The sequence below is a fragment of the Trichomycterus rosablanca genome, chromosome 6, assembly GCF_030014385.1.
Source record: "Trichomycterus rosablanca isolate fTriRos1 chromosome 6, fTriRos1.hap1, whole genome shotgun sequence".
Classification (NCBI taxonomy): domain Eukaryota; kingdom Metazoa; phylum Chordata; class Actinopteri; order Siluriformes; family Trichomycteridae; genus Trichomycterus; species Trichomycterus rosablanca.
Window position 1 is genome coordinate 40,213,113 of NC_085993.1, and position 24,667 is coordinate 40,237,779.

Consider the following 24,667-nt stretch of genomic DNA (forward strand, 5'->3'; position numbering starts at 1 on the left):
GTTTTATGATGTCATGCTGAGTAAGATATAATAGGTATGATCATCAAAAGAATGTCTGTTTGTTAAGTTTAGTTTAGTGTGTGTGTGTGTGTGTGTGTGTGTGTTATTTCGTGATGGTTAAAGTTGTCTGTGTGTGTTGGGGGGGGTGTTTTTTCACAACTGTTTATAATCGTTTTAACACCTACCCTACTGCAGCCTGGATCTGCTGTGATCAGTGGGAGTGAGACTGTGCTGTTGATTTTTTGTTGGTGTATGTCAGATATTTTACCTCATCAGTTGCATTGTATGTTTAACCTTCATCCATCCACTTAAATGTTTTTTCTCGCCCACAGAAATCCCAATAAATTACTGAAAGGGAGTCTATAAATAGCTACAGGGAGGACACACTTTAATAGACGACATTTGCGTTAGTGAGTGGTATAAGTCAGCAGTAATGTTCTATGGCTTAACACCAAAAAAAAACCCTGTTGAGCAAGCCGAGGGTGACGGTGGCATAAAAAAACTTCGTTAAAATACCAAAGAAGAAACCTTGAGAGGAACCAGACTCAGCAGGGACCCATCTTCCTTGGGTTGCCTGAATGAATTAAATTTAAACAAATCATACAAATACAAGAAATTAAATAAAGGTTTTAATTAGTGTGCCCAGGTGGCGCAGCGGGATATTCCGCTAGCACACCAGCGCCAAGACTCTGAACTCCTTGTTTTGAAACTCGGCATTGCCATCGGTTGGCTGGGTGCCATCTAGAAGGCACAGTTGGCAGTTACTGCAGCAGACACGTCTCTGCTAGGGTTGAGATGACCGGACTATGTGGGTGGGGTCTTCAAACGCTGTGTAAGGACCCTGATTGGCAGATAGAGCAGCGCCTGTGCAGAGTGCGTAGGTAAAAAGGGGTTCTGCTAAGGGCTGCGTACGGGTCGGAGGAGGCGTGAGCAGCAATATACCCACCTCAACTGCAATTGAGGATCCTCAGCAGCGGAAGACAAATTCACTATGGTAAATTGGGACGATTAAGACGATGTTTACGTTTTCAGCATTTAGCATATGCTGTTATCCAAAGTACTGTAACAGTAAATTGTCTAAGCAATTGAGGGTTAAGGGCCTTGCTCAAGGGCCCAACAGTAGCAACCTGGCAGTGGTGGGGTTTGAACCAGCTACTAGTCTGCTTACTAGTCTAGTACCCTAACCACTAAGCTATAACTGCCACAATATAAGACATTTACATTTCCGGCATTTAGCAGATGCTTTTATCCAAAGCGACTTACAATTAAGCAGTTCAGGGTTAAGGGCCTTGCTCAAGGGCAACCTGGCAGTGGTGGGGTTTGAACCAGCAACCTTCTGCTTACTAGTCCAGTACCTTAACTGCTAGGCCGCCACAATTTAAGACATTTACACAATATAAGACATTTACGGCATTTAGCAGATGCTTTTATCTAAAGTGACTTACAATTATTACTGAACACAATTTTTGAGCATTTGAGGGTTAAGGGCCTTGCTCAGGGGCTCAACACTGGCGGTAGTGGGGCTTGAACCGGCAGCCTTCTGATTAATAGTCCAGTACCTTAACCACTGAGCTACCACTGTCCAAGAATTTAAGTTCTTTATTATTCAGACCAGTCTGTGGTAGTCTAATAGTGACTTCTAGTTCTCATTTGAAGTGCAGACAGCAGATTCCCATTGTTTGAATCCACCACCATGGAGTTCAAGGCTCAGCCATGCAGTCGGCCTAGTCTGGCACCCTCAGACAAACTTAGCATCGTTAGAGGTTTAGTCGTGTCTGTAAATGTCTACATGTTGGCCTCTCTATAGGAAGCACTCAGAGGAGGTGTGTGCTAGCCTGCGACCCTCCTTAGTTAGTGAAGGTTTTGTGCAGCATGGGTCACTAAAGTACAAAGACATGCATATTTAGACCCGTGATTACAGTAATTACAAGGCCCGCAATCTTGTCCATTCACTTCATTCTTTCTGCACCAGACTTAAAATCGGTGGGGAAAGCAACATTTTTGTGGACCACAGAGTAAACTCAGCAATTAACTCTCACTTCTTAAAAGCAAAACATGTCTGAAATATTTCCTGTTTCATATCATTGGGAAGATTTGTGCTCTCGGAAAAGGCACTACCTGGTACTACCCCTCTCAGATGCACCAATGTTGCAAGATTAAAAGTGGAAATAGAAATGCCATCTATTCTCACACAAAATAGGGTCAGTTGGGTCCTGGTCCAGAGTGTTTAATGGCAATGTTGACTCAAACTTTCAACTTTTTTGGTGGGTGGGGGGCACCATCCAGGAAACATATTTTACATACAGTGTATCACAAAAGTGAGTACACCCCTCACATTTCTGCAGATATTTAAGTATATCTTTTCATGGGACAACACTGACAAAATGACACTTTGACACAATGAAAAGTAGTCTGTGTGCAGCTTATATAACAGTGTAAATTTATTCTTCCCTCAAAATAACTCAATATACAGCCATTAATGTCTAAACCACCGGCAACAAAAGTGAGTACACCCCTAAGAGACTACACCCCTAAATGTCCAAATTGAGCACTGCTTGTCATTTTCCCTCCAAAATGTCATGTGATTTGTTAGTGTTACTAGGTCTCAGGTGTGCATAGGGAGCAGGTGTGTTCAATTTAGTAGTACAGCTCTCACACTCTCTCATACTGGTCACTGAAAGTTCCAACATGGCACCTCATGGCAAAGAACTCTCTGAGGATCTTAAAAGACGAATTGTTGCGCTACATGAAGATGGCCAAGGCTACAAGAAGATTGCCAACACCCTGAAACTGAGCTGCAGCACAGTGGCCAAGATCATCCAGCGTTTTAAAAGAGCAGGGTCCACACAGAACAGACCTCGCGTTGGTCGTCCAAAGAAGCTGAGTGCACGTGCTCAGCGTCACATCCAACTGCTGTCTTTGAAAGATAGGCGCAGGAGTGCTGTCAGCATTGCTGCAGAGATTGAAAAGGTGGGGGGTCAGCCTGTCAGTGCTCAGACCATACGCCGCACACTACATCAAATTGGTCTGCATGGCTGTCACCCCAGAAGGAAGCCTCTTCTGAAGTCTCTACACAAGAAAGCCCGCAAACAGTTTGCTGAAGACATGTCAACAAAGGACATGGATTACTGGAACCATGTCCTATGGTCTGATGAGACCAAGATTAATTTGTTTGGTTCAGATGGTCTCAAGCATGTGTGGCGGCAATCAGGTGAGGAGTACAAAGATAAGTGTGTCATGCCTACAGTCAAGCATGGTGGTGGGAATGCCATGGTCTGGGGCTGCATGAGTGCAGCAGGTGTTGGGGAGTTACATTTCATTGAGGGACACATGAACTCCAATATGTACTGTGAAATACTGAAGCAGAGCATGATCCCCTCCCTCCGGAAACTGGGTCGCAGGGCAGTGTTCCAGCATGATAATGACCCCAAACACACCTCTAAGACGACCACTGCTTTATTGAAGAGGCTGAGGGTAAAGGTGATGGACTGGCCAAGCATGTCTCCAGACCTAAACCCAATAGAACATCTTTGGGGCATCCTCAAGCGGAAGGTGGAGGAGCGCAAAGTCTCGAATATCCGCCAGCTCCGTGATGTCGTCATGGAGGAGTGGAAAAGCATTCCAGTGGCAACCTGTGAAGCTCTGGTAAACTCCATGCCCAGGAGAGTTAAGGCAGTTCTGGGAAATAATGGTGGCCACACAAAATATTGACACTTCAGGAACTTTCACTAAGGGGTGTACTCACTTTTGTTGCCGGTGGTTTAGACATTAATGGCTGTATATTGAGTTATTTTGAGGGAAGAATAAATTTACACCGTTATATAAGCTGCACACAGACTACTTTTCATTGTGTCAAAGTGTCATTTTGTCAGTGTTGTCCCATGAAAAGATATACTTAAATATCTGCAGAAATGTGAGGGGTGTACTCACTTTTGTGATACACTGTATTTCCACATTTTCTGTGTCAAAACCTTAATATTGCCACAAATATTGTCAAACCACTCATGTTAGTCTACAGCATGAATAAATCAGTTGCATAATTCTGATGTAAACGCAGATCGTCTCTCACTTCTTTAGAGGATCTCCCTCTTTGCATCACGACTGTACAGAGATATCTCCTCTCGTCCTCTAGATCTGAGGGTGGGTGCTTGATCACAGAGGAACAGGAGGGAATGAAGAGCTAACAGACGTGACGGCAGCTTGGAGTGAGAAAGTAAGTGTAAAATAAATGGAGACGCGCCATGTGTGCTGCTGTGTAAAAATGGAGAGAAAGAGAGAGGAATGCTGTAAAGCCATTGTGTTTGTGCAGGGTTTTATATATGTGGAACAGTTTTCTGAGCTGATTTTATATTTTGCTTGTGTACATATGGTTTTATTACAAATAAGCAAAAGAGAGCACAAAGAAAAATTTTTTTACATGAGAAATAATGTACAAAAATTACATCAAATTACAGAATTAAAGAGTCTTAAAGTGTCCTGATATCACAATGATACGAAAACCACAGGTGGCAAGTACATCATGAAGGAGGGAGTTATCGTATTTTCTTTTTGACACTTACAATGTTTGCTTTTATATTTTATATTTTAGGGATAGACATAAATTGGGAATATATGCATTAGTGCTTTTAATCAAACTGCATGTAGTGATTATGTTATTATGTTTGTGTTCTTATATATAAACAAAAATGTTGATTATGTTTCAGTATGCCCCAATATAAAGTAAGGATGTAACGATACACTCTACCCACGATGCGATACGATTCACGATACGATTTTTCCCGATTTTTTTAAACAAAATGAAATTAAAGACAATTTATGACAATGTTTCCTTTTATTATTTTTGTTTTTTTAAATAAAATAGAATACGGTATGTGTGTTTATCTTTTATTTATCTAAATAAAAAAACCAATCAAAACAATACTGCACATTTCCCCTCACATTTCACATTTTGTGTAAAAAAGTAAAATACAATTTTAAAACAAATCCCACATTATATAAATAAATAAATAATTCAAATAATAACCTCAAGCAAATAAACTAAGGTTTTGCCTGTGCTAAGGTTTTAAAGTGCTGTAAAGTACAGTTGGGCAGTTGTAGCTTAGTGGTTAAGGTATTGGACTTGTAATCTGAAGGTTGCCAGTTCAAGCCCCACCACTGCCAGGTTGCCACTGTTGGGTCCTTGAGCAAGGCCCTTAACCCCCAATTGCTTAGACTGTATACTGTCACAACTGTAAGTCGCTTTGGATAGAAGCGTCTGCTAAATGCAGAAAATGTAAAGTAAAGTGCGGGCGAGATGGAATGCAGTATTTAGGCTCCAGTGTGTTAACCAACAATAGAAATCCCTCGGCCTCATATCTTTTGCCATAAAATGCCATTGCACCTCATAATCTCTTCTGCTGCTTGAGCGAGCGGTTGTGTAAACGCGCTAGTCAGCGTGGTTTGCCCTTTTATAAATGATTTTCGCTTACGCGGGGTGACCGGAACTTCTCACTGTGGTGCCGGTTTATATGTTTATCATGTTCGTTGTGCTATTTGTGTACTTCTGTATCCTGTTGTTTTTGTTTTGTCCATTACCTTTTTTATTTTCGGTGTTGAGGAAGCCAAAATGCTGCCACACTTCTGATTTGAAAGAGGAGGGGGCATCCTCAAGTTCAACAACTTCACCTGCAGCCTTTTTCCGAGAACTGTGTATTGACAGGGTTGCCAAGTCAGGCATAAATTACCACCGCAACCTTTGAATTTTCACCCATTTTGAATAAAGCTTGATTTAGCAACCGGGCGAGGTGGCTAGCGCAAGTGCCCTTTGCTTTTTGAAGTGAATATCGATTCGTTTTACTTGAATTACCGATTTAAATCGTGGGGAAAATGCATCGATTTTTAACTGTGTATTGGTGCATCGTTACGTCCCTAATATAAAGTTATAACTCTAGAAATAAATTATATACAGTTTAATTTAATAATATATACAGTTCAATAATATAAACTGTATACCATTAAACTATATACTGTATACTCATGAATCATGATTGCTGTCAGGATCTATCTTATATTTACATTTACATTGGACAGTGATAGCTTAGTGGTTAAGAAACTGGACTAGTAATCAGAAAGTTGCCGGTTAAAGCCCCACAACTGCCAGGTTGACACTGTTGGTGTAGATTTGCCGGCTCGGTAGCCGACTCGGTGTTTGCTGGGCGATCGAAACTCAGCTCTCAATTGCTATGTGTGAACTGTTCAACAACTCGATCCGAGCGGCTCGGCGACTGAAGATCTAGATATCTGGATATGAGTCGGTCGACTGGCAATGAGTGCGGTGTCAAACAGCCAATGAGAACGCAAGATACGAGGTGAGGGGAAACGCAGGGGAAGGAGGAGTTGTGAAAAGGTGGGACAGGGGCACACACTCAAGTTTTACAGCATTTCCGATCTTAAAATTATCTACAAAACATAACACCAACGTTGCATTACAAAAATATTTATTAACCTTCAGTTCAACAAACAATCCCTGCTGGCCACGTAGCCAAATCCACTCAGATTCATTTATTTTTCCTACTTGCTTTTACGCTGCACATCAGCGCACAAACTCGCTAGTTGTTAACGTGCATTTTTGGACGTGGTCTCATTAAACCTTTCGTCACTCGTGTTTGTTTTCATGACAAAACGTAGTTTGGGAGACCAGAGAAGCTCACCTGCAAATCCAGTTGGTGATAGATGGTGTAGTGTGAAATCCCCTCTCGCCGATTAGTCGTGTCGTGTGAAAGCCACACCGACTTGAAAGACTCCCGATTACAAGAGATCCAGTTGTGTAGTGTGAACTTGGCATACGCAAGGCTCTTAACCCTCAGTTGCTCAAAAATAGTGTTTAGTCATAATTGTAAGTCGCAATGGCAACCACAGACTGTGGAGCAGCTGTATCTTGTAGTCTTGTATCAGACAAGATTGGCCAAAAATCTAACTTGGATTTAGTTTTCTCAGTTCCCAAAACATGAAAAGCGTAATTAATAGAAAAGGAAAGGTATTACAGTGGTAAATATGCCTAAATAAACACAATTATGTTGGTCAGTGAAAATATTGGAAATCTTTTCTTTGTACTTTTGTCAGTTATATAAACATATATACATTTTCTGGTTTGCCATTGAGTGCCCTTGTGTCAGGTTTGGCGAAGCTGCTGATGTTGATGTGCCTCTAACTAACACGTATAAGAGCTTGGTACTGAGCTCTGATTTCACGAGAGTAGAGTAACAGTGCTGATATCATGTGTTTGTGGGGGGGGGTTCCAGCAGTGCACTTTTGTTGGTGAGGGTTCATAGGCTAGAGAAGAGCTTATTAAATCACCTGTAAGGTAATAACTACATTTCTGATGTAATCTTCAAAGGAAATTAGGTTTGGGAAAGTGAAACCTAAGGCTGCTAAGGCTTTTCACATATCAGGATTCTTTACTTCAGGCACTTCTCGACAAATATATTTAGTACAAAATGTTTACAATATTAAAATTCACTTTTTTGATTGATAGTGATTGCTATCAATAAAAAGCAATTATTATAAACAGTTCAGAATGTTACATTTATGTGTATGGCACACGTATGTCATGCCAGTCTTTAAATTTGTTTTTTAATTACTAAATGGTTGGAAGACACAATCAATTGGCAGGAATTTCTTTTGGTGCTCTAATCACTTTTCTATTTACTTTGTATAAACAAGAGAATTATTTGTACAGATCATCTTGGGATCTAAAATCACTTAATATATATGATGATATATGATCATAATATATATGATAAATATATGATCTCGTTGCTGTCCGATGAAAGACATGTATCTCCAAAAACCCAACTTTTCAAGAAAAGTAACGGTGCAAACAAACCACAGATTTGCAGTTTAGATACAATTCAGTACAGAAATAAAAATATATCTTTATCAGTCGGTCAGTTTCATAATATGTGAAATGGAGACAGCAAACAGGGACATACGCGGATTTCTTTTGGTGAATTCCAAAGAGCACGTCCAACTTCCTGCACAGCCTGTTGTGTGTTCTTTTAAATACTGCCGTATGAATGCATGTTTTAGCACGAGCAGAGTCTAATATTACTATACTAGACTATAAGGGACAGTGGCAACCTAGTGGGTAGAGCTTTGGAATATTAACCGGAAGATTGGCGGTTCAAATCTAGGCTCTGCTATGCCTTGAGCAAGCCTTTAACCCTGTCTGCTCCAGGGGCGCCGTATGATGGCTGACCCTGCGCTCTTACCCCAGCTTCCAAATAAGCTGGGATATGCGAAGAAAAAATGTCATTGTACTGTACACCTGTATATGTATACAGTGGGGCCAAAAAGTATTTAGTCAGCCACTGATTGTGCAAGTTCTCCTACTTAGAAAGATGAGAGAGGTCTGTAATTTTCATCATAGGTTTAACTATGAGAGACAAAATGAGAAAAAAAAATCCAGGAAATCACATTGTAGGATTTTTTAAGAATTTATTTGTAAATTATGGTGGAAAATAAGTATTTGGTCACCCACAAACAAGCAAGATTTCTGGCTCTCACAGACCTGTAACTTCTTCTTTAAGAAGCTCTTCTGTCCTCCACTCGTTACCTGTATTAATGGCACCTGTTTGACCTCGTTATCTGTTTAAAAGACACCTGTCCACAGCCTCAAACAGTCAGACTCCAAACTCAACCATGGCCAAGACCAAAGAGCTGTCGAAGGACACCAGGAAGAAAATTGTAGACCTGCACCAGGCTGGGAAGAGTGAATCTACAATAGGCACACAGGTTGGTGTGAATAAATCAACTGTGGGAGCAATTGTAAGAAAATGGAAGACATACAAGACCATTGATAATCTCCCTCGATCTGGGGCCCCATGCAAGATCTCATCCCGTGGGGTCAAAATGATCATGAGAACGGTGAGCAAAAATCCCAGAACTACACGGAGGGACCTGATGAATGACCTGCAGAGAGCTGGGACCAAAGTAACAAAGGCTACCATCAGTAACACACTACGCCGAGAGGGACTCAAATCCTGCAGTGCCAGGCGTGTCCCCCTGCTTAAGCCTGTACATGTCCAGGCCCGTCTGAAGTTTGCCAGAGAGCATATGGATGATCCAGAAGAGGATTGGGAGAATATCATGTGGTCAGATGAAACCAAAATGGAACTTTTTGGTAAAAACTCAACTCGTCGTGTTTGGAGGAAGAAGAATGCTGAGTTGCACACCATACCTACTGTGAAGCATGGGGGTGGAAACATCATGCTTTGGGGCTGTTTTTCTGCAAAGGGGACAGGACGACTGATCCGTGTTAAGGGAAGAATGAACGGGGCCATGTATCGTGAGATTTTAAGCCAAAACCTCCTTCCATCAGTGAGAGCATTGAAGATGGAACGTGGCTGGGTCTTCCAGCATGACAATGATCCCAAACACACCGCTCGGGCAACGAAGGAGTGGCTCCGTAAAAAGCATTTCAAGGTCCTGGAGTGGCCTATCCAGTCTCCAGACCTCAACCCCATAGAAAATTTGTGGAGTCCGTGTTGCCCAGCGACAGCCCCAAAACATCACTGCTCTAGAGGAGATCTGCATGGAGGAATGGGCCAAAATACCAGCTACAGTGTGTGCAAACCTGGTGAAGACTTACAGGAAACGTTTCACCTCTGTCATTGCCAACAAAGGTTATGTTACAAAGTATTGAGTTGAACTTTTGTTATTGACCAAATACTTATTTTCCACCATAATTTACAAATAAATTCTTTAAAAATCCTACAATGTGATTTCCTGGATTTTTTTTTCTCATTTTGTCTTTCATAGTTGAAGTGTACCTATGATGAAAATTACAGACCTCTCTCATCTTTCTAAGTAGGAGAACCTGCACAATCAGTGGCTGACTAAATACTTTTTGGCCCCACTGTATATGACAAATGAAGTATGTCATTTTCTTCTTACTTACATAAACTTACTAAATGTGAAGCCGCTAATTTGTCGTGGCCTTTCAACCGTAAACCAAATTCCAAATCCCCTCATAGTTTGTACTAACATGCCCTACATAACAGTTATTAATCTTCCACACTATATAATGCACTATGTAGCACAGTAAATTCATTTTGAATTAGACTGCTAACACTGCGTGTTTTCACAAACAAACATCGAAGTGGTTCATTTGTGGTTGGATTGTGGTCCTACCTTGAATGTACTCAGCTATCATGTCATTGTACATTCTCAGTTTTAGCTCCCTCCTTATGCTCATTAAGGAAAAAAATATTCAATAATTGAAACAACGTGTAACTCTTGCCCCTTTTTAAGGAACAAGTACGTGTTGTGTAAAATACGTCTTATCTGCCTGTCTAGTTCCATTTGTTTTTTTAGTTACATTGTTGAACATTCAGCTCTTCACATGAACACACTGTTGCTCTCACATGCAGCAGTACAGCGTGCTGTCCGTGGGTGTGATGGATGAATTCACGACTCTGTTCTTGCTACAAAGTGTCCGAGTTTGAATGGACACTGTAAATACGGTTTTATTTTGCTTTTCTCGAAGCAGGCGTGGGCGAGATGGCATCCAAGGACGGGGAGGAACCGAATGGGAGCAGTGGCCAATTTGACAGCAGACTGAAGAACAAGAAGCCTCCCAGCTTGGTGATTGCAATCCCTTCTTCTGAGGATGAGGAGAAGGCCGTAGCAGGCACTCGGGTACGCCAGCATTCACCCCTCACCTCTCTGAAGATCAGTTTACTACCCTAGGCTACAACCAGACATAAAACTGTCCGATTCTGTGTGACAGTAATTAGTTGGAAAAAATGCAATGAAATTGTAAACAGTGTATATAAATATGTTGTGTGTGTTCACTCCAGCTGTTGCGGTCGTCTTTAAAGAAGAGTGTTAGCATGCAGCAGTCAAACGAGGCATTGTCAGACAGTGGGGGCAATGAGAGGAGAGCGACCTTTCGCAGACAGACGTCTCTTTCTCAGAGTATACGCAGGTATCAACATGCACATCTGTACAGCTCAGTTGGATTGATTCCATTTCATTTATAACAGGAATAAATCACTGATCATGACTGATCAGTTGTTTTGGAGCAAAGAGCAACAACCACAGCTGAAAAAAGTTGTGTTCCAAAGCGCACACCTGCAATGCACCCCGGTACCACCAAGTGCCAGGCCGTCCAAAAGATCTTGGAAGAAAAAGGGTTTGTCTGACCATTCGACCTTCTTTCATTGATCCAATGCCCATTCTAGGTGCTTTCAACAGTGGACAGGAGTTGGCATGGATGCTTTGGCTATCCTGTGACTATGTAGCACCATAAACAGAAAGGTTTAATGCATTGTGTTTTGACACCTGCCGGGCAGCACGGTGGCTCAGTGGGTAGCACTGTCGCCTCACAGCAAGAAGGTCCTGGGTTCGATCCCCAGGTGGGGCGGTCTGGGTCCTTTCTGTGTGGAGTTTGCATGTTCTCCCTGTGTCTGTGTGGGTTTCCTCCGGGAGCTCCGATTTCCTCCCACAGTCCAAAGACATGGAAGTGAGATGAATTGGAGATACAAAATTGTCCATGGCTGTGTTTGACAGCAAAAACTTGTGAACTGATGAACCTTGTGTAACGAGTAACTACCGTTTCTGTCATGAATGTAACCAAAGTGTCAAACATGACATTAATATCTCATATTTTAACTGACTAGAGCAGCATGGACTTGCTTTTCCCCAAACAATGAAAGAAATCTTGAACAAAGTTAAAGCTGGAACAGTACTAGAACTCTTCATGAATGTAAAACTGAAAGCACACATATGAAGACAGACAAAACAAGAAAGACAAAAAAAATAGACAAACTATCCTGCCATGAATGTAACCAGTGTGTTGACATGGCGTTACACCAATAAATAAACAAAAAAAGCATTGTGTTTTGTGACAAGTTCACCTGTGGGTTTAGCCCCAGTAGCCCCTCTGTTGTTCCAGACCAAATGCCACAGATGGTATGTCCTCAGCCATCAATAAATCTTGGCTACCCAACAACCTGTTGGCAATTTGTGACTTATCTTGCCACGGACCACTGTTGGTGCATACTCACCATGACTGCCATTGAGCACCCCTTCCTGTTTTGTGTGGCTATAATAGTCACTCAGGTTATTATTCTGCTCATATCTGCTGCATTTAACATGTGCACTATGAGTAACTACCATCAGCCCAACATTTAAAATAATCCTGACCAATACATGCAGAACTGAAGTAAGCAGTGCCATGCACGTTATGAAGGGGTGGTCCGAATGTTTTGGCTAATCAGTTTATATGCTTTAAATGTTTTAAACACAGTGCTGTTATACACAAGTCAGGATGTAAAACATACATCAATTTATTAAAACAGCTATGAGAGTAAAAATCAAACGGTAGGACTATTTAGAAAAGTAGTCCTTTTAGTGCTGTTCATAATTTAACATTGCAAAGACTTTCCCCAGATGTGTGTTAACATCTCTTGTCTCAGACTAATACAGACAGATATGATGAAGGTTTTGACCAGAAACCTCATCCTCTGTTCAACATATAAATCTTATTTTAGCCATCAGACTTTCCACACAGTTTGGTTTATTGTTAAATAATCCATTGTGAAATTTAATGGAAATGTATTTTATTATTTGAACACAAATAATCGGTTCATTGCTTTACATCTTCTGTGTGTTGTTTGTGTCTCTTCCAGGGGCACAGCTCAGTGGTTCGGTGTGGGTACGGACTCTGAGAGTCAGCAGCAGTTATGGCAGAGGAAGAGTCTTCGGCACTGTAGTCAACGATATGGTAAACTGAAAGCTCAGTACAGAGACGCACATGATGCGGCGAGCCCAGAGCACACCCTCGACTCACCCGCTTCCCACAAGATGCCAAAGGTACTAAAAAGGGAAGGAAGCAAGCAAATGAAGTGGAGAAACATAATCAGTGCAGCTGTTTCAGGATAATTTAAAACAGTAATGCTGAACACATTCAGCTGCAAGCTTCGGGCACAGGTGGCAGGAGCTTCAGTCAAAAAAACTGTGCTAGTTGATAGTGATAACGATACAGTTATGTTAGGGGGAAACTTGTGCCATGAAAGCAAAATGTCACTGCAATTCAGTATAGTTATTCTAAATGGTCAGCTGATCAATATCATGGAGCATTTCTATACTGGTGGGAGTGGTTTCTTCCAGAATGATAATCTACATCCACAGGGCATAAAGCTGCATTCACGTGATATGCGACAAAACCACTTTTGCTCTGGCCTGTGAGATAAATTGTTTATATGTCATTATCTAAAGTAAAGCACAGACATGAAGGAGAATCTTACTGTACTTAAACTGATCATGTGTAACCTGTAACTACCTGTCCTGCCATAAATAAAGTGTAAAACATGACGTTAAATTCCTAATTAATAATAATGATAATAAAAGTAAAAGATAGCGATCCCATCTTTACTAATCCTGGAATCACTTGTGGCTTTGTAGCTCTTTAATAAGATTTAATGCCCTTTAATTGAATGACCTTTAATGACATTATTTAATTACAAAATTTAATTACCTACCTTCCCTTTTTAATCTTCTGATATCTTTAAAAGCTAATATAAATTTGGTGCCCAGGTGGCACACCGGGATATTATGCTAGCACACCAGCCTTGGGATTCTAAACTCCCTGAGTTCGAATCTCAGCTCTATTGGTCGGCTTGGCACCCCTTAGCAGGCACAATTGGCAAGTGCCTGCAGCAGACAAAATTGGCCTCTAGTCTACCAATTAAACATCTATAGGAAATGTTGGAATGTGGTGCTATACTGCCTTTTTACCACCACCAGCAAAACACCAACAAAGTTTGTTAGTTTATTAGGATTTTAACATCATGTTTTACACTTTGGTTACATTCCTGACTGGACAGGTTGTTACAGCTTGCACATGATTCATCAGTTCAAGTTCAAACATAATCACATCCAATTTTGTTTCTTCCAATTCACCCAGACCTCTCCACCTGGGAATCAAAGTGAGGACATTCATGCTGTGAGCACTGTGCCACCACCACCAAGAAAGCAAAGATATGTTAAATGATTGCCGTTCCAATGCTCCAGCAAAGTTCCAGAGATTTTAGAATTAAGGCCATTAATTAAAGCTGACTTGTAAAGTGACCTAACACCTTACTTGACCTTGGAACCTTATAGATACTTGACACTGTATACATTTTGTTTCTAAGATGTGTTTGCATGAAGACATGTCTTAAATGCTTCTTTTTTAACACTCTTATTATCTCTTTCAGATTGTGGACCCTCTTGCACGTGGACGTCAGTTCCGTTATGACGACGCAGATCGACCCAGGACGCCCCACACTGCCCATGCCCCACCCCCTCTGACCCCTGGTGTCTCTTCCCTCAGCTCTTTTACCAGCCAGCGGTCGGCCTACACGCGCTTTCCTCGCAGGAAAAGAGAGAGTGTGGCTCGCATGAGCATCCGTGCAGCCTCCAACCTGATCAGGGTGTGTTTTATAATTTATACATGCTTCCATTTTTCTTCCAGTTGTATCTCCTATATTGCTGCAGACCATACTTATCACATGCCCCATCTGACACGTGTGCAGTAGCCAGTCACTGCTTTTTACCTGCACAAGGTGGGTTCACACAGTACCAGTATCACGTACAGAGAGTCTCGCACTGATCTCCATTATTCCCCATCACTGTTCAGGTGCAATCAACCAACCAGCAGAGGTTGTAATTGTAGCAACAATAAGGAATCATTTTGATTCACACTGCCTTAGACATAGCCAATCATATCTGTATAGGACATAGCAAAGTTTGAGATCTCATTGATGGTGGATCAGAGTGTTTAATCAGTGATAAATGGTTATCTAACCTGAGAGTAATGTACAGATCATTTAACATTCTGCATGTCCAACTATGAATATGACAAATGGTAAAATGTATCATATTATACTGTAGATGATACATACATATAATCTGTATCATCATATTTTGTTTTGCTATTTTTATTTAATGATACAGACGTTAGCTTTGTCGCTGCTCTGTTCATATGTCAGCATTACATCATTGTACCCCTATTAGTAACTTTTAATAACTGATGCTACATTTATATACTCTGTATAACAGTAGTGTGTATTTTGTTTGTGCTTATGTTTTTCTTCTGGTGTGTATGTGCATGCAGGGTCGTCCGGGACTTCACGGTACTCCGGCGGCTCGGAGTTTCCCCCGGAGGAGTTTTGCTCGGCACAGCTGGATGGAGGAGGACACGGGGGACACAACCGACAATTCTGACTCTGTATTCTTTAGCAAGGCAAGTTGTCTCTGTGGGGTTTTCCATGCTCCTCTTTTATATAAATTCCGCCCCAGTCTAGTCAAATCTAATTACCCTAATGCATTTCACTTCCTCTATTGCTGCAGAACCTCCCTCTTTTACCTGCATCTGGCAAGTTTATGCAAACTAGACTTTGTGCCTAATTATGGTCATCTGAACGTGACAGTAGAGATATTCAATACTGCCCAAATACTGCAAGCAGGATGTTCTTGTCTGATGTGAATATGTATTCATGTGCATTTCAGGTGGATGCTCATGATGACTTTTACTCTATAACTGATGATGTATTTGAGTCCCCACCCTTGTCTGCGTCTCTGGCTATGGGCGGTCCACATGACGATGCTGCTCGCTACCCCAGGTTGTAAGTTAAAAAAAAAACCTAAAAAAGCTGAACCTCAACACAGAACTGAGTTCCTGATTTGTGTATGTGTGTGTGTTCAGTAAGGAAATGAGCCGAACTCCAGCCGCAGCAGCAAGCCCCATCCCTCGGCGTGGAGCCCGTATCGCATCCCAAGTCAAACACTTTGCCTTTGATAAGCACAAGCGAGAATTCGGCAAGGGTGTGGTGGGGAAGTGGCTGGACCGTCACTACAGACGCAGCCTGAGCAGCCAAGTCCAAAAACAGCTGAATGACTTTCACAGTCACAGGTGAGTTGAAAGGTACAAGACTTACGCCACACAATCATGATGAAATGCCTAAAGTTGACCCCTAATATCAAGACATGCTTTGTGTCTAACCCTGCGTTCACACTGGCAGCGATGCAACTAAGCAAACGGCTTCATTTTCAATTAGAGCGGACAATTTTAAACAACGGGTGATGCGACAAAGTAAAAACTTAAATTTTATGCAAATTAGGTGGGGCTGCACTGTCGCCTCACAGCAAGAAGGTCCTGGGTTTGATTGCCAGGTAGAGCTGTCCAGGTCCTTTCTGTGTGGAGTTTGTATGTTTTCCCCGTTTCTGTGTGGGTTTCCTCTGGAAGCTCCGGGAGTTTCCTCCCACAGTCCAAAGACATGCAAGGAAGGTGAATTGGAGATACAAAATTAATGGGACATTGTAGCCTAGTGGTTAAGGTACTGGACTAGTAACCAGAAGGTTGGTGGTTCAAGCCCCACCACTGCCAGGTTGCTGCTGTTGGGCCCTTGAGCAAGGCCCTTAACCCTCAATTGCTTAGACTGTATACAGTCACAGTAATGTAAGTCGCTTTGGATAAAAGCATCTGCTAAATGCTGAAAATGTAAATGTAAAGTTGTTTATGACCGTGTTTGATATTGAACTTGTGACGAGTCTTGTGTAACAGGTAAATACCTGTTTCTGTCATCAATGTAACCAAAGTGTGTAAAAACATGACGTTAAAATCCTAATAAATAAATAAATTTAGCAAATTAGGTGTCAAGTGATGTGGCGATTACCAATATGAATTGAGCACTGAGCAGAGCAGTATGCACCTTTGCCACCATGAAACAGTAAGCTCCATTTTTGGTTTCTAGGTAATTGTTCGTACTAAAGATGGAATAAATAATCAGTCTTTCGCAAATAGATGGCAGTGATTGCAAAGAACAAATGCTGTTTTCTGGTCATATACTGACTGCACAGACAGGGATGAAGTTTATTGAGAAGCTGTTTTCCCAGGATTTTTATTTTTAGCATGAACACATCTGATTCGTGGTAAAAACTGGGTGGAGAGGTATTTGGAGGTTTTTTGGAGGATTCTTTATAAAATTTTATTATGAAATTACCTATTTGTTTAAAAAGATAAGCTGATTATGCAGTTATGCAGTCTATTGTATGTTTTATGCTGGTGATCCTTATTGACGATCTGTATGTTCTTTCTCTCCCAGGCCGTATTTTACCTACTGGATCACATTTGTTCACATTGTCATCACCTTGCTGACATGCTGTACATACGGCTTTGCTCCAGTCGGCTTTGCCCAGCTCACTGTCACTCAGCTGGTGAGCTATGATGTTATCTTGTAGCTTAGCAGGAAAACACCACTATACACATTGAATAAATCAGATCAAATTACTTCCAAAAAGTCCTTGATTTTACTGAACACTTTCCCTGTTTCTATTTTATACATTACAAAAAGCTAAATTCTGCATTATGTAAACATATAGATATATGGCCAACTGCATAAATAATACACATATAGGGGGAGACTCTTTTGCATTTTTCTTAAATGCACTGCACTATATTACATTTATTTTCATGTTTTACCTCTGTTTTATCCTGGTCTGGCTCGCAGCAGGTCCCGTTGTACAAATGGCTGGTTCATTTTCACATAGAAATCACAAAATCACAAACCAAATGCTCTGTTAATTTCCAAGCAGTTCATTCCTGCAGTAAGTTAGAAAAGATGGCGTTTTCATGAGTATAGAATATTAAAATTTCTGTCATATTGATGATGTGGTATTTTAATTTCAGGTCCTAAAAAACAAAGGGGTGTATGAGAGTGTGAAGTACGTACAGCAGCAGAATTTCTGGATCGGTCCAGCATCAGTGAGTGCCTTTAACTCTTGTCTCTATTTGTATGAAATTAAGGTTTGCAATGTAACCGCATTCTTTTCCTTGCAATTATGAAAAATAATTTGCTAGTATCATAAAACTAAAGAATTGAAAACAATGCAAGGAGTGTGAATGTAGTGTTACTAAATCCTGATCTTTTCATGACCTCAGTCATATGTTGTAAAGGAAGTTTAAACAATTTCCTCTGTGTGTGTGTGTGTGTGCGTGTGCGTGTGTGTGCCTGCTTGCACATGGGTTTGTCTTGTAGGTAGATCTGATCCACTTGGGGGCGAAGTTTGCTCCCTGTATCAGACGACACATAAAGATAGCAGAAAGGTTGCAGATTGACAGAGACGAAGAGAAGGAGTCTGGCTGCTGTGTCCAGAACGACAACTCGGGTTGTGTACAGACTCTCAGAAAAGGCTGCTCGGTACACACCTGCACATGCTCTATTCATACATGAGCACTGTTCAAAGAATTACTGACCTGATATAAACATTACATCCATACATATATTTACATTTTCGCCATTTAACAGATGCTTTTATCCAAAGCAACTTATAGTTGTGACAGTATACAGTCTAAGTAATTGAAGGTTAAGGGTCTTGCTTAAGGGCCCAACAGTGGCAACCTGGCAGTGCTGGGGTTTGAACCGGCAACCTTCTAATTACTAGTCCAGTACCTACCTTCCAGTAACTGCTAAGCTGCAACTGCCCATACATATACAGTACATATGCAATTGAAAATATTTACCTTATCTTATTTTAGAAGTTATGGTGAGGTGTATGAAACTGAATGAATATATACCAACAGGTCTTAGTAATACATACAAGCAGTTTAGATGACATAATTTCACATAATTTTGAATTGAAATAAAATGCTTTTAGTTCTCTTGACAAATCTTCATGTGCACTATTGTTCAACTGTCATCTTTACTACTTGGTAACACATCCATTTGCCCTGATAACCTCTAACAAGCAATTTCAGTAAGTGCTAACAAGCTTCTAACACCTTTCTAACCTCTTATGTTGAATCATCATCATTCTTCACATGCAAAAGCTTCTAGCTCATTGAGGTTTGATGGCTTTTGTGCTGCAACAGTTTTCTTTAAGTCCTATCAAAGATTTCCTATATGATTTAAATCTAGAGACTGGGAACACTACTCCAGGATATTCCAGGACTGATTTCTTAATCAAGCTTTGGTTGATGGAAATGTGCTTGCTGGAAAATCCAGTTTTCACCAAGGTTTATTTTCACGACAGAAGGTGTAACATTTCTCCCCAAAATGCTGCCAGTCAAACGATCAAGAATGCCAGTTTCAGCATGAAAAAAAACATCCTCACAAACGTCTAGTAGTCATACAAAATACATTGCACATTGCCATAATGTTTTAAAAGTCTTGGAACTAAACTGAAAAGATGTACAGGGGTTGGACAAAATAACTGAAACACCTGGTTTTAGACCACAATAATTTATTAGTATGGTGTAGGGCCTCCTTTTGCGGCCAATACAGCGTCAATCCGTCTTGGAAATGACATATACAAGTCCTGCACAGTGGTCAGAGGGATTTTAAGCCATTCTTCTTGCAGGATAGTGGCCAGGTCACTACGTGATGCTGGTGGAGGAAAACGTTTCCTGACTCGCTTCTCCAAAACACCCCAAAGTGGCTCAATAATATTTAGATCTGGTGACTGTGCAGGCCATGGGAGATGTTCAACTTCACTTTCATGTTCATCAAACCAATCTTTCACCAGTCTTGCTGTGTGTATTGGTGCATTGTCATCCTGATACACGGCACCGCCATTGGATGCACATGGTCCTCCAGAATGGTTCGGTAGTCCTTGGCAGTGACGCGCCCATCTAGCACAAGTATTGGGCCAAGGGAATGCCATGATATGGCAGCCCAAACCATCACTGATCCACCCCCATGCTTCACTCTGGGCATGCAACAGTCTGGGTGGTACGCTTCTTTGGGGCTTCTCCACACCGTAACTCTCCCGGATGTGGGGAAAACAGTAAAGGTGGACTCATCAGAGAACAATACATGTTTCACATTGTCCACAGCCCAAGATTTGCGCTCCTTGCACCATTGAAACCGACGTTTGGCATTGGCACGAGTGACCAACGGTTTGGCTATAGCAGCCCGGCCGTGTATATTGACCCTGTGGAGCTCCCGACGGACAGTTCTGGTGGAAACAGGAGAGTTGAGGTGCACATTTAATTCTGCCGTGATTTGGGCAGCCGTGGTTTTATGTTTTTTGGATACAATCCGGGTTAGCACCCGAACATCCCTTTCAGACAGCTTCCTCTTGCGTCCACAGTTAATCCTGTTGCATGTGGTTTGTCCTTCTTGGTGGTATGCTGACATTACCCTGGATACCGTGGCTCTTGATACATCACAAAGACTTGCTGTCTTGGTCACAGATGCGCCAGCAAGACGTGCACCAACAATTTGTCCTCTTTTGAACTCTGGTATGTCACCCATAATGTTGTGTGCATTGCAATATTTTGAGCAAAACTGTGCTCTTACCCTGCTAATTGAACCTTCACACTCTGCTCTTACTGGTGCAATGTGCAATTAATGAAGATTGGCCACCAGACTGGTCCAATTTAGCCATGAAACCTCCCACACTAAAATGACAGGTGTTTCAGTTATTTTGTCCAACCCCTGTAACTTGGTTACATATTCACAATTTTTATCCTCATTTACAGTGACTCTTCCCTTTAGTTAGACAAGTAGACCCAAACCATGTCAGCAAAGTATCCCTCAGCAGAATAACAGTGCCACTAAATTTTCTTACTTTAGACATCAAGCGTTCAGGCATGTACCATTCTTTTGGTGCACATAGCTACTTGTTAGGATGAGGATATAAAGACAAAGCACATTTAAAAAGTTTTCGGTTACGGGGTCGGCATTTCCGGCTTCTTCCCATTAGGGCTCGCCGGCGGGATTTGGCACAGTTTTTATGCCGTATGCCCTTCCTGACAAAACTCTCCCTATTTATCTGGGCTTGGGACCGGCACTACAATGCACTGGTCTGTGCATCCCAGCGGCTAGGTAACCATGGGACTATTCAGTGTCTCCAATTAGCCTAGCGGCATGTCTTTGGACTGTGGGAGGAAACCGGAGCACCCGGAGGAAACCCACACAGACACGGGGAGAACATGCAAACTCCTCACAGAAAGGAACCGGACCGCCCCAGCCGGGGATCGAACCCAGGACCTTCTCTCTGTGAGGTGACAGTGCTACCCACTTAGCCACCATACCACCCTTGCTCTTCTATACTCTGCTTCTCTTTTTTTTTCTTTGATTAGATACCCGTATGTATATAATCCATATGACCAAAAATATCTGGACACATGACCATGTACTTTGTTTACTGTTGTAAAGTTGTTAGTGAGATTGTGGTCACAACTCTGGTGTAAAGTTCTTCCCCAACAAACTAATCAAACCTTGTGGGCATCGCTTTGTTCATAGAGACGGTCATTTATCTGAAGGTAGCTAATTTAAATGTATGAGCTGGTAGTTAAACAGCTCTCTGTTGCCACCCAGAGGCAGCACTGAAAACAACAGTGTCAGTACAACATTCCCTATTGTACAGCATAGTTTATACTATTGAGTTACTGTATGTTCTGAGGACAGTGAGCGTCCTGCATGTTATGGAATTGGCGATATTGGTATAACATTGACACAGAAATTTCAAGTGGTCATACAAAATACTTTGCACATAATGTTTTAAAAATCTTGCAACTACACTGGAGAGATTAACACCAGATATTTTTTTATTCAAGTGACATCAACACATGTAACTCCATATTATAGTGCTTGACAAAGGTTTGCCAAAGTAATTTGGTTATATCAGCTGTTGTTGAGTGGCGGTTTTTGATGCAGTGCCGTCTGAGGGATTGAAGATCACGGGCGTTCAGCTGAAGCTTGCGCCCTTGGCCTTTATGTACTGAAATTCCTCCCGATTCCTTGAATCGTTTAATGATATTATGCACTGTAGTAGGAAAAAAAAAGCAAATTCCTTCCAATCTTTCTTTGAGGTTCATTGTCTTTAAACATTTCAATCATTTTCTCACACATTTGTTGACAAACTGGAGATCCTCTGGTCATCTTTGCTCATCAAAGACTCAACCTTTTCTTGGATGCTGCTTTTGTACCAATCACCTGTTGACATCACCTGTTTGGAATCACATCATTATTTAGTTTTTTCGCTTCATTACTAGCCATAAATTGCCCCCATTCTAACTTTTTTTGGAATGTGTTGCTGGTCTGAAATGCAGGAATGGATGTTTATTAATAAATGAAAGAAAGTTGAGCAAATAAAACATGAAATATCCTGTGTTCAAACTGTCTGCAATCAAATAAACGTCAAAGTAAATGTAAGGAACACTGCATTTTTATTTTATTAGCATTTTTCCATACTGTTCCAGCTTTTTATGATTTGGCGTTGTATGTATATAATCTATATGACCAAAAATATCTGGACACATGACCATGTTCTTGTAAAGTTGTCATTTAGTGAGGTTGTGGTCAGAACTCATATCAAACCTTGTCTTTGTGGGCATCATTTTATTCACAGAGACAGTAATCCTCGAACAGAGAAGGTCCTTTCCAGCTCTCTGTTGCCATTTAGAGGCAGCACTGAAAACAACAGTGTCAGTATAATATTCCCTGTTGTACAGCAAAGTTTTTACTATTGTTATGTTCAGAGGGCACTGAGCATCCTGCATGTTGCGGAATTAATCATATTGGTATAACAATGAGACAGAAATTTTAAGTAGTTAAATAAAATATCCACTGTACAGTTTTAATTCATTGTCTTAATGAGAGGGGACCGTCAGTAAATTTTTAAGGCTTATGACGAGAAAAACACTAACCCCACAGTAAAGGTATTTTGTGGAGGAATGTTACACCATCTGTGGTGAAATTAAATCTAGGTGATAATGGACTTTCCAGTAAGACAATGATTCCAAAGCACACTTGGAAAATCCTGGTGTAGTGTTCTTAGTCTCCAGATTTAAATCCATTGTAAATTATTAGTGGGATTAAAAAAAGCATTTGTAGCACAAAAGCCATCAAACCTCATTGTACTGAAAGCTTTTGCATGAAATGAATGATGAATATTCTTCAGGTAAGATGTCAGAAGCTCTAGCACTTACGAAAATCACATATTAGAAGTTAACAAGGCAAACTGATGTTCCAAGTACTGAGGCTGGAGGTTAAACAATAGTGCACAATGACATTTCTCAAGAGAACCAGATGTTTTTCATTTCAACTCATGTGTTTTTTAATTATTTTTGCAGGAGACACTGGCCACCTTTATTAAGTGGAATAAGACGGATGTAGATAATAAACGTTCATCAGGAGCTGTGTGCCATCAGGATCCCAGGTATTGTTTAGATTATATACCTGTTGAAGAAGTTACGCTTATGATCCTGTCCCAGAGATTCTTTCCTAGCTAGCATTCTAACTGCAGTGGTACCTAAAACTCAACGTCCCCTAAACTCAAAAGCTTTGAAACTCAATGCCCATTGTCGAGAAATTTGTACCCCTAAACTCAACGTTTCCCCTTAATTCAACATGTTCAGTTTGTTTACATTTTTTTTTTTTACATTTTCAAATCAACAATGAACAGTTGCTTTGTTTAATGCTCGGCTTGAGCTGTGTGGTAATACGTCATCAAAGTGTGCATATGAGACGAATCTGCATTTGTGTGGAATAACCGTCAAATTCACTCTGAAAGCTCCACATGTATCTGTGTGTAGCTGGATTTTCCTCACTGTTTCACTTTTAAACTTGTGTTACAGCTCGGGGTGCTGAGAAATTATAAGAATCAGCTTTTTATTTCAGTGTTTTTATATTATACTTGTGTTATTTTCAATGTGTAAGTGTCAAAAACAACCCCATTATTTTACATTAGCCTAAAATATATGCAGTTCCACGGGACCATGGAGCACATTAACAGGTTTGAAACTCAGCGCCTTTTAAACTCAACGCCAATCCCAGAGCCAATTGACGTTATGTTTCAAGGTACCACTGTACATTGGTCACTTCATTTTTTTCACCTCTGTCGGTGTTCACCTTTTACACTCAGTCTGGTATGTGTTTTTTTTATCCTCTCATTCTCTGCTGGATTCCTGAGATTAGAACGTGTCAGGAACCTGCATCAGCCGAGCCTCATGTTTGGCCTGATGACATTACACAGTGGCCGGTGAGTCCTTTTAATTTTGTTTTCTGCCCTAGGAGTGGCCGATCATTTGTCAAAATGTGTGAACAATGTCTATACAGTGAAATGAATTTCTGTTCTGTGCCAACAGATCTGTACAGATCAAGGTGCCTCAAACCATACTGGGCTCCGGCACATGGACTGTACCATCAGAGGTCGCCCGTGCTGCATTGGCACACGAGGGAGGTAAGGAAACATAGTGAAAATAATTTATCCACCAAAGTAATGGTGTGTTTAGCATGTCCAGTGCTGATGTGTTTAGTGGCTATACTGTGGCTAATTGAGTAATTACTGTACACTGCACTGTTGTTTTGCTAAAGCTAACAAACTATTACTATTGAGATATTATTGTTCATTTGTATATTTACATTTGTAAATGGATTAAAATGTGTTTATTATTGTGGTTTGATAAACACCATTTTTGTTCATTTTAACATTAAAACATGAATCTTTCATGAAGTTTTTAATGTGTGTGTGTGTGCAGGTGTGAGATAGCTACGAGAGAGTACTGTGAGTTTATGCATGGTTATTTCCATGAAGAAGCAACACTTTGCTCACAGGTAACACCCTCACTGCTTCACCTGATGATCATTATTACATGTTTCTATACCACAGGTAGTTCTGACATACAATTACTATA

General features: G+C 41.0%; 1 protein-coding gene across 4 annotated transcripts in view; it reads left to right on the top strand.

The window, feature by feature from the left end:
* Positions 1-4,081: 4,081 nt before the first annotated feature.
* The window catches only part of LOC134317128 (inactive rhomboid protein 2-like), a 28,750-nt gene continuing 8,164 nt past the window's right edge, over positions 4,082-24,667 (top strand). For 2 of the 4 annotated variants that reach the window (XM_062997836.1, XM_062997839.1), the window contains exons 1-15: positions 4,082-4,213; positions 10,526-10,677; positions 10,839-10,966; positions 12,672-12,855; positions 14,241-14,456; positions 15,140-15,268; positions 15,535-15,650; positions 15,731-15,937; positions 17,130-17,241; positions 17,714-17,788; positions 18,063-18,224; positions 23,105-23,190; positions 23,949-24,012; positions 24,119-24,213; positions 24,512-24,587. In XM_062997836.1, the coding sequence (XP_062853906.1) occupies positions 10,540-10,677; positions 10,839-10,966; positions 12,672-12,855; positions 14,241-14,456; positions 15,140-15,268; positions 15,535-15,650; positions 15,731-15,937; positions 17,130-17,241; positions 17,714-17,788; positions 18,063-18,224; positions 23,105-23,190; positions 23,949-24,012; positions 24,119-24,213; positions 24,512-24,587 (1,788 nt within the window). In that variant the 5' untranslated portion in view covers positions 4,082-4,213; positions 10,526-10,539. The remainder of the gene's footprint in view (positions 4,214-10,525; positions 10,678-10,838; positions 10,967-12,671; positions 12,856-14,240; positions 14,457-15,139; positions 15,269-15,534; positions 15,651-15,730; positions 15,938-17,129; positions 17,242-17,713; positions 17,789-18,062; positions 18,225-23,104; positions 23,191-23,948; positions 24,013-24,118; positions 24,214-24,511; positions 24,588-24,667) is intronic. The other 2 variants (XM_062997838.1, XM_062997837.1) reach the window with 2 other exon arrangements.